The 10,346-nt window shown below is 35.6% G+C and overlaps 3 protein-coding genes across 3 annotated transcripts; 1 reads left to right on the top strand and 2 right to left on the bottom strand.

Moving 5' to 3' along the window:
- The first annotated feature begins 325 nt into the window (after positions 1-325).
- ND-19 (NADH dehydrogenase (ubiquinone) 19 kDa subunit) lies at positions 326-3,517 on the top strand. The gene is made up of 4 exons (XM_053765140.2): positions 326-574; positions 1,505-1,680; positions 2,323-2,430; positions 2,936-3,517. Exons 1-4 carry the CDS (start codon positions 446-448, stop codon positions 3,051-3,053), a joined length of 531 nt encoding a protein of 176 aa, XP_053621115.1. The 5' UTR covers positions 326-445; the 3' UTR covers positions 3,054-3,517.
- Positions 3,518-4,067: 550 nt separating this feature from the next.
- Positions 4,068-5,275, bottom strand: LOC128681344 (uncharacterized). The gene is made up of 3 exons (XM_053765144.2): positions 5,000-5,275; positions 4,643-4,700; positions 4,068-4,266 (listed from the first exon to the last, which is right to left on the bottom strand). Exons 1-3 carry the CDS (start codon positions 5,195-5,197, stop codon positions 4,193-4,195), a joined length of 330 nt encoding a protein of 109 aa, XP_053621119.1. The 5' UTR covers positions 5,198-5,275; the 3' UTR covers positions 4,068-4,192.
- Positions 5,276-6,040: 765 nt separating this feature from the next.
- On the bottom strand, positions 6,041-10,267 carry LOC128681335 (uncharacterized). The gene is made up of 7 exons (XM_053765132.2): positions 9,892-10,267; positions 9,337-9,760; positions 8,812-8,957; positions 8,476-8,612; positions 7,866-7,953; positions 7,199-7,407; positions 6,041-6,768 (listed from the first exon to the last, which is right to left on the bottom strand). Exons 1-7 carry the CDS (start codon positions 10,105-10,107, stop codon positions 6,642-6,644), a joined length of 1,347 nt encoding a protein of 448 aa, XP_053621107.1. The 5' UTR covers positions 10,108-10,267; the 3' UTR covers positions 6,041-6,641.
- Positions 10,268-10,346: the final 79 nt, after the last annotated feature.

Below are 10,346 nucleotides of genomic sequence, written 5' to 3'. Positions count from 1 at the left end.
AAACATCGTGTAAAAGATCATAAAGACATTTAAAATTGCTTTATCGTATTCACAGAAGTAATAAATAATGGATAATAACGTCTGCAGGCGATAATAACGTCTACATTATAACTTTGAACAATAAAATATTTTCTAACAAAAAAGTCTAGAAAGAATATTATGCGTAGAGAAACAATACTGTCAACGTCAGATTTGAGAGATAAAGTAAAAAAAAGTAAACCATCAAAATCTAAATGTTTTATGTTTATTTCTTTTCTCTTTCTCACTAAGTACATTTACAATAGCCCTATTTCATGTGCAAGTCGAAAATCAAGACAACATAAATAAATAGCTTTTTACTGCTGATTTCTTTCACAACTTGTGTGGAAGAAATAATTGTTTTGGCTTTTATCCATCTAACTAAATAAATTTTCTGTACAAATTTTCAATAAAGTAGGTACCTACAATGGTGGTCACCGTCGATGTTAATCTGCCTGAGGAGTCGGAATTGACCGTTCCTGAGGTCAATCTTTCTCAGGCAACTTTGATGGCTGGGTCTTTTCACCTAGGCAAATATTGCGAGGCTGCTAATAATGTAAGTAAATTTATTATTTCATATAATTTTAATTCACCGAAATGTCTTGTTATTTATTTATCCGCTTTTTGACTGTGTAGATAATGTTTTTGATTGCATAATCATAAAGAAAGAGGTTATGTTTTGGTTAGTTTTTATACAAATTTCCTTCAGAAAAATATTGTGTATATACTTACTTTATGTTTATCTCCAAAATTTTCAATCTACATATATTTTGAAAGCATTGATATAACACAATAAAGTGGATGTCTAGTCTTAAAACTAACATTTAATTACCAAGATTTTACTCTTCCACAGCATTCACTTTTCCACTTTTTCTTCTACACTTCATGGTTTTCAGTATCTTTATATGTCCTGGGTGAAATGGTCCATGAACTGAAGATCACATATGGGTGCTTGCTCTGGCTTCCCCAACTAGGAAATAATAAAGCTTAATATATAAACCCATAAGGGTTTATATATTTTGAAAATTCAGCTGTGATTTTACAACTGGCACCCTGCATGACATCAACACTCTTTGCTAATTATATTGTTGCTTATCCTGCTGATAGGCAACAATGTAATTTCCTAGGCTGTGTCTCTTGTCGCCTCTTACTTTCACAGGAGGAATTTGCAGGTGTCTATAGTCTTTTCTTGGAATCCCAACATGTATACAATCTTCACAGTGCTTAATGTCGAATTTAGTCGAACATAATTCAAATATTAGTTTAAACCTATTATAACATTTTAAACATTTATTTAAAATATTATGATAGGTTTAAACTATAACTTGGCAATAAAAATATTTAAAAAGAAAAATTAACCACATAAGTAATTTTCTAAAAAGACAATTTTAATTTATATCACTGTACCTTCACAAAAAGACATGCAAATATTAAAGATTATAAGACTCGTAAGAAAAACGAAATTATATTCAGCTATTTATTTCAGGAGTTTATGCTCTGTCGCATGGAAGAAAATGACCCTCTGAAATGCATCAACGAGGGTAAAGCAGTCACGGCGTGCACTATGGATTTCTTCCATAAAGTGAAGAGGTCCTGCATGAAGGAGTTCAACCAGCATGCCAACTGCATCGATAAGAGCTCTGGGGACTTCTCATTCAGATAGTGAGAATTTATCCATACTATATCCACACTTAGGTACTACAGGGGTACTGTACTACTGCAGTTAACCAGCTCTCCGGAAATGGGTGCTTGCGCTGGCATCCCCAACCAGGAAATAATAATAATAAGGGAGGCCTACACAACATCAAAACTCTCGCAACTCAGGGACGTCTACATAGTGTTGGATCTATATCCCTACGCAAGCAAACAAGGGACTGTGGGAAAAGACCTAGCCCACAAAGTATAGGTAACCCCCAGAGGGCGAAGTGCGAGTTAGCATTTCACTACTCACCATCAAATCGATTCGAAATGAGACACCAAACAAACTAATCACATTGCGCCATTGTGACGCAACGACAACAAAACTGCAATGTCATTGATTTGCTACGTCTCACTTCGAATCGATTCGATGGTGAGAAGTGAAATGCTAACCCGCACTAACCCTTCTGGTGTAGCCGCGTAGGCTGCGGTGCTAAGAACTTTTATGTGAGTTTCAAGTTAATAGAAACACTACAAAACGTAGTCATCAATTTCGTCCTATGTAATGAATACGAAAACCTTATGAGCACCATTTTTAGCTTGAAACTTTGTTCGATGTTCCCAAGTTTCCATTTTGTAACACTGAGTATAATGTTATTTTTTCAGCTGCCGCAAAACTCAGGACGTGTACGATACGTGCATGCTGGAAAAACTGAATATGGAGCGTCCAGATTTTGGCTACTTCACTGAGGCACGAGTACACGACAGCAAGAGGTGACTCTCTTCATATATCTACACTTTTATTCATGAAGAAATAAAGAAAAACATAGTATAACTATGCAAATAAAACAAAATTAAAAATTCAAGAAACCCTCGACACACAGATCACCAGCAGACGATTCCCAAACGGCTGTACACACATTTTCCAATCATAACTAAGAACACTCTCGTTTAAATTATCTTTCAATTAAAAAATCGATCGGTTCGATGGTTTGATATAGAAAGGGGAACCTATTATTGGCCCTGATCATTATTTAATTTTAATGTAAATGTACCTAACTCTGTAACGCTGTTGGTGTTATTAGTATATTAGATAAATAAATGGTGGAATTGAGATTAAATAGGGACAGGTTGCTTGCTAGCCCATCGCCAATGAGAAAAATGTCTTGTTTAAGCACTTGGTTGACTTACAATCTGCACGGTCTGCTCAATCTGACACCATAGATCAACAAAAAGAAAAAAAATGCTGGCACATTCTAATATTTCTTTTTTTTTTCAGACCCAAACCACTTCCCGAACCCAAGACCCACTACCCGGACGCGACTCCCGCTTTACCAGAGAACGCAGAGAAGAAACCAGCGAGATTCACCTCTCGCTTGTACTGGATAACGGAGTAGGCGCCCAAATGGGTGCGAGCGAGACGGGTGATGCGACAGTGCTTCGCTTCAAATGTTGCAGGCTTGAGTTCTAGGATTTGAATTTTGTCACCTCAATACTGGCCATTTGTAACCGTTCTTTTTTTTGGTACATCATTTTTTTTTGCTATGCATTAATGGCTAGATATTTTTCTAAGTTGTAATTTGAAATATAGGTTATGTGACATATTCTATAAGCGATAAATGAAGCATCATCCTAAAATATTAAACAAAATTACGAAAAGTAACAGATTTATTTATTAGTTAAATCAAAAATCATGTTAATATCATCTTGCATCTTGTATAACTATTACTATATTACCTAAGCCGTAATTTTTCGTATTCGTTTTAAGACTTCAAACTTCTTCAAACTTAATTTGTTACTTTATGTAATTTTAAAATAGTAATTTAAAAGATGTGTAGAGTAATAAAGACGTTGGATTTAATTTGTTCGTTTATTTTCGAAATGTAAGCTTTTACCCGCATATATTTTCCACGGTAATCGGCTCCTACCTCGGATCTAGTACAGGCACATGAAGTTACCCTGCAAGAACCTCTATGGCGTGGTAATAGCGGCGAGTTTGCAATGAATTTGGGTAGCTTAAATGCGTTTCACGAGAGTAAGTATGGTATGGCGCCTCCATGCTTTACTCTCTCTACTCAACATCATATCGAGTGTGTTTATGCTAACACTGGGTGTCAGATTTTATTCAAGTCGCCTAAAGGCATCTGACATGACTTTACGACTACTTACCGCCATTCAGTGGCAGGTAGTCGCATACACACTAAGGAACCAAGTGGTGGTCTATTGAAACTACTATATATGAATCAGATGGTATACAAACTCATGACACGAGTAGGATACGAACCTGAGACCTTTTGATCCACAAGCGTGCGTCTTAACAATCACACTACCACCGCTTTTGAATAAATGTTTATATTAAAAGTTTTATATTAGTTGGAATCACAGTTCTTTTAATTTATGGTGTGGTGTCTTTCAATTTTAAAAAAAATGCTCAAATATATTTATTATTACAGTGACTAGACAACACAAAATAGCGCGAAATCACAGAATTTGCCATGAATTTCTTACACGTCATTAGATGGTTACATACATTAAATCATTTCTTCATGTTCTCCATTTGAAACTCATAGTATTTTCCAATTTGCTCCGGAATATATCTAGATTGTTCACCTGAAAATACAGAAGGATTTATTTCTAAGCTGTTCTCGACAGCTCCGCTCGCGGTAATGTTTTACTTTGGGTCACAAATTATATCTACACAAAATTTCATCAAAATCGCCTCAGCGGTTTGCCCACGAAACCGCGGCAAACTTTCGAATTAATTTTAGCACAGTATAATGGGATTTGACTGAATGGGAATGATTTTCGACGGCTTTGCTAAAGGGGAAACAGCCTCCAGCGTTGACAATACAGTCAGGGTTGTCACAAAACACTTACGAAAAACGTGATATATGTAATTGAATATATAAGTTACAGTCCTTAATTAAGCCCAACTCATCATATTGATAATAAGGGCGCAAAGACGACAAAAATATTACCGACTTACCTGAATCAAAACGATCGCTGGGTAAATCATAGAATTTTGGAATATCGTAGCGATTTTCCTGAAACATCAATACGTATTTATATAAATACATATTTTTACGTAATACGTCTCTGACAAAAACTGTTGTTTGAAAATAACTATATAAGATGGTATGTATGTATGGTAAATATTAAATGTACCTAGGTTCTAAATCTATGTAAAACTTTACTTGATTTAAGTAATAGAAAAAGGCAGACGGACAGAAAGGTAAATACAGACAGGAAACTAGGTAGGTAAGTGATTTTGTAATAAAGTTTTTTTTAGTTCAAAATTCAGAAATGGAAATAAATAAAAAGCTCAAACAAAAAGAAAACTTACCGAATCGTAGTTTCTCCTGCCCATCCGTGGAATATTTTTATTCGATTTGATGACATATCCATTCTCCATGTCATATGGGCCGTCTGCCTCGTTGCTCCTCCCAACCCTCGGTACATTATTTGGTTTAATAAACGAGCAATCTACCATCACGCACATAAGGCTCAACATTGCAAATACGTATGCCAATTTAGCGTTCATTTTTAAATAATTGAAAAGTTTACTCTTGCGCGGGAATACGTTTGACAGTTGACAGCAAAGTGAACAATTTGGAAAAATAGCGCGTTTTTTATACCGCTCGTAATCGATTCATCCCGTATGATTGTAAAAACATCTTAGGAATACTAATTCGATTGATTTTATCTGATGAGTGTGGGTAATCAGATATGTATCTGTTGTTATTCTCTCAACTCCGAAGCTCCCAACACTGAGGTAGCAACCAGAAAAACATGTGGGGAAAACGCTCAGAGAGAGAGAGAGAGATAGAGCAATTAAATTATCTTTTTGTTAGCCAGATAGAAATACGAACAATGACTAATGAAACGTAATAATGGCAGCACTACTTTTATGTAATGCCGCGCGCACCCTTCTAAATCTATGATGTTAAAGTACAATATATTGCTATCTCTTTCATCTGTGGTCCGACCTCACTTATGTATTGCGAGGTATATACATAAGTGTAACGTATAGTTATACCGGTGGCTTTCAACTTAGACGCGCAAAAAGGAAAGTTTGAGCTACATAAGAGATAGCAATATAAGTGTGTACGCCACAGCCTGCGGGATTTAATTCGTGGCGCCAACTCTACAGCAAAGTAAATTGATATACAGGTTCCCCTGTATATCAATTCACTCCACAGGTGTTCGCAAAACAAATTTTCATCTCTGGTTTGGATAAGATACAGAAGCAGAATTGAAAAAAATGTAGATATAGCTGGCGTTTTAAAAAACACCTTGTGATTTTCATGCATTTCCATACATTTCACTCTTAGTTGAGAAAGCGAATGAGGTTGAGAAAAATCACAGAAAAAGAAAAAAAAACAAATGACACATCGTAAACTATTTATTATAACTGAGTGATTTGTCGCGAGATTAGAAAAGGATGCAGTTAATACCTATATTCATTTATTTATACAATACTAGCTGCGCCCCGGGGCCTCGCTGGCCGTGGAAATTCCGGAATAAAAAGTACCCTATGTGTTATTCCAGGTAATTTCATTCCGTGTACCAAATTTCATAACAATCGGTCCAGTAGATATTGCGTGAAGAGGTTACAAACAAACTTACTTTCGCATTTATTATATTAGTTGGGATTGTTTCAATTATTGCAATATTAAAAAAAAAATGTATAAAGCCTAATTTACATTGCGAAACCACTGCTACAAAATTAGTTTCGTGACTGTTAATTTGGTCAAAAATTACGTCAAGTTGTACTGTGACTTCAATTTTAAAAAAATGACGTTCACACGTGAAATTTTTTGACGGGAGGTCGTAAAATCACACCCTTATTTTAAAGGTCAATTTTTAAATGTCCCCGGGCTTTATTGCGACACAGCCGAGGTAAAACCGAGAGTACACCAGGATGAAAATACCGCAATAAAAATTAAGCTTATATGTATACGCTAGGACTGATTTCTAACATAACACTATCGTCTCTGTTGAGTCACTAAGCTCACTGGTATAAACACTTGGTACTTTGGTGTACAACCGCCCTTGTCTATGACTGCGCGCGCTAAAGAGAATGGGTCTAGTTTCTTTTTGACAACTAGGAACCTGTGGACAAAATATTGGTTTTATGAGGCATTTAGTTTTGAAAATTCGCCTAGCGTGTTAGAAGATATTCAACTAACACCTGTCTGTAAAATATTGATCGTAAAAAACAAATAACTTAAAAACAATATTTTTTAAAGAATGTCATCATAAATATTTCCAATCATTTTATACCTTTTTTCAGGTCTGTATATAAAATATCTTTCATTATTTTTTTAAATAAGCTATTGCCCAAAGCCTATTTTTGACCTCAGTCTTTAACTATACTTATTCCAAATTTCGTCAAAATCAGCCCAGCGGTTTAGCCATGAAAGCGTGACAGACAGATTTCGCATTTATAATATTATCTAGAAACCGCGGGCAATATGTCAAAAAGGTACCAAAATACATATTAATTTAACATTTTAGGGTCAAATTCAAGGTCCTTACATACCTGTCCTTATCACCATAACTCCTGGACGCCAAACCCGCCCTCTGCGCAATCTGATGCAAAGTCGCCCTCTCATCTTTGGTGAACTCGCTGCTGAACACGAGGTCGAGGTCAAGTGTGTCGGAGGCCAAATACCGCTGCATGAGGTTCTGACCCGCGCGTCGTAATTGTTTAATGTCTGATGCCATACTGCCTAGACCGGCGCGATTCACCTAGACATCAAGATTCAGGTTTAAATTTCTCAAGTTTATTTTCAGCAATGCGCAATGGTAGCACGAGTTTTTGCGAGAACATAATCGCATTGCCATCGACAAAATTATGTAAAAAAAAAATGGAGCACTTATCGTACGTAAAAGGAACTAATCATTTTCTATATAAATTTTGATGTTGTGTTTGTATTACAAAGTAAAAATTAATACAAAGTAAATTATCTTTTTCATTATTTTTTACTTTCTATAAATGGGTTTACTACATTCTGGAATTACAAAATAGTGAGATTGTTGTCTATGGATCAAGTGGTTAATAAAATAATTTTCTTATTCTAATATTATAATAATGTGACAACCAATTTGCAACGACGTTGCATGGCTCATTTGTGCACTTGGAACCTATTATGACCTAATGTACACTAAATGAAAGCAATAAATGAATTATGAACTACAAGTGTTACCATTTGCAAATTAGGTTTGATAGGTTCCGCGATGCCCTGTGCATCGGCACCCAGCCCGCCGCCCTTCCAGCCCATCAGCTTCATCATTCTATAAAATATTTATATTTTTTAAAAAACGACAGGCGTATTTCTATAGGGGAAAACAAGCATAGCGTGTTTTAAAACTGAGGTTACAAAAAAATCTGTTTCTGTTTTAGATCTAACTTTCTATTATAATTGTTTTTCTCACAGCTGAAGGTCATTAATGGATTGATTTGATGGACGAATGAATGAATGAATGACCCTCCTCTATTTAACACACTCATGAATCTTCAACTATAGGATAGGACATCAAATATGGAACCTTCACTGGACCAGCGAAGGTCCAGTGATTAAGACCAGTCCTTTTCTAATCCTCTTCAATCAATGTAGATAAAAAGACGTAATGTATATATGTCACGTTTATCCTTTATGGGGTATACAGAGACAATAGTTGCGAAACTCAAAGACCATGTTTAGCTGCCTGCATTTAATGAGATTAAATAGCAATTAAATAGCAACTTTTCTTATATGAAATACAAAAAATAAAAAATCATGTTTTTAATAGCATTAAAAAATGTAAATGACTGACTTGGTAGCAACACTGTTCTCGACTGGCGTGCCGAAGTCGTCCCTCTTCCCCGTGACGTCACTGACGGATATCCGGCTGTCGCCGTGCGCTATCCACTGCTCCTTCACCAGTATACTGATCACATCTTCTTTTAACCTCTGGAATTGTAACGAATTATATTTCGCGAATCTCCGCCAGCGACCACATTTAACACTTATATAGTTATTAGCTGCGCCCCGGGGCTTCGCTACCGTGAGAATTTCGGGATAAAAGTACCCATGTGTTATTCCAGATTATATTCTATTATATTACATATATTATTAAAAATATCAAGACAAATCAATAGCTAAAACTTACATTCCACGCCATAATCTCCACAATGCTCTTGGCCTCCTGCTTGGTGGGCCCGGTGGCTTGCGCCAGCAGAATGCCGTTTATCGTCAACTTGAATAGGTTATTCTCGTACGAGTTCTGGAGATTCACACCGCACACTTGACAGCTGGCTAGAAAGACATGACATTTATTAAATACTACCTCTAACTGGCAGCTTCACTCTCATTATTTCTAATCATATGTCAATCATGTGTATTCCAAATTTTATCAAAATAGACTTAAATAAAAATTATACATTTATTTCATACAGATTCCATACAATTCAATAACCTTCATCCTGAATTATACATAGAGGACTTGAATGAGGCACACAGCGGGCCACATACTGGTTGAACATTGTCTGATAAACATAAGATTTTTATAACAATAATAGGTATATCCCAATTCATACATTCATATTCAATTCATACAAATAAATAAAATTGAATTGTCTGTCTATAACTTCAAAATAATAGCATTTTTTATAATAGATGCAGGGTTTGTGCTTACTTTGTATATTCCACAATTTACTGGCCCATGGTCGTATGAGCAGCACCAATCTCCCAAAATTTGTATGAAACATCCTTTCTTTAAACAACCGTACATCCAGACACTTGATTTGTTCCATATCTTTGAGGTATTCATTTGGATCAGCCATCTCTGATGTTTTCTTTTCATGTTCTTCTCCATTTTTGTCGTGAGACTTATCTTTCTCTTTTTCATCATCCGATATAACTATTTCATTTGTATTTTCAGTTTCAACACTTTGACCCTGAGGTACAAATTGGATTTTTGAACTTTTCGCTGGTGGAGTGTCTATGACAACACCGCCTTGTCTTTTTATGCCTTTCGCTCTGTCTTCAGCGGCGTCAGAGGCTGATACGAAAGTTCTTTGAAGCTTGCCCCTTTTGCTATTTCTGTACTGTTGTGCCACCTGTGAGTAGAGAATTTAATGACTAGAAACAAAATGTATTATAATCAACTAAAAATCCTTGGTGCATGTGCGTTGCTTGTATTAAAAAAAATATTAAAAAACAAGGCCTTCAATTTTAAGGTTATGTTTACCTCTTGCGATAGTCTGGATACTTCTTGCATGACTTCAGTAGGATATCTGCACCCCATGAATTCAATATTGGCGAAAACTTTTGCCAGACAGACTAATCTCTCTTCAGAATAATTATTTTTCCATTTCTCCATAAAAATTCGCCTCAATTGCCAGTGGTCGTCGCTTTCATGCTCCTCTTTGTATTTGTCGATGTCCCAATTCACATCAAAAGACATGTTGGCATTAGTACATATTATACAGATGGTACAGAATTGAAAATTAAAAACAAATAACAACAAGTTGTTGTTTGTTTTCGCTTCGCTCGCAGACTGGTAAACAAAACAGAAAATTGACGAAATTGGAATCAAATTGGAATAGTTTGATAATTTGACAATGTCAAATTGACAATGCCTTCATTTTTACTTTTGTTTATTCCCTTGTTTCATTGAGTAGACAAAAGGGTATTAGCCCATAC

Source organism: Plodia interpunctella, chromosome 27, assembly GCF_027563975.2.
Source record: "Plodia interpunctella isolate USDA-ARS_2022_Savannah chromosome 27, ilPloInte3.2, whole genome shotgun sequence".
In the NCBI taxonomy this organism is placed as follows: domain Eukaryota; kingdom Metazoa; phylum Arthropoda; class Insecta; order Lepidoptera; family Pyralidae; genus Plodia; species Plodia interpunctella.
Note: the sequence above shows the minus strand (reverse complement) of the source record. Positions and strands in the feature narration are given on the sequence as shown.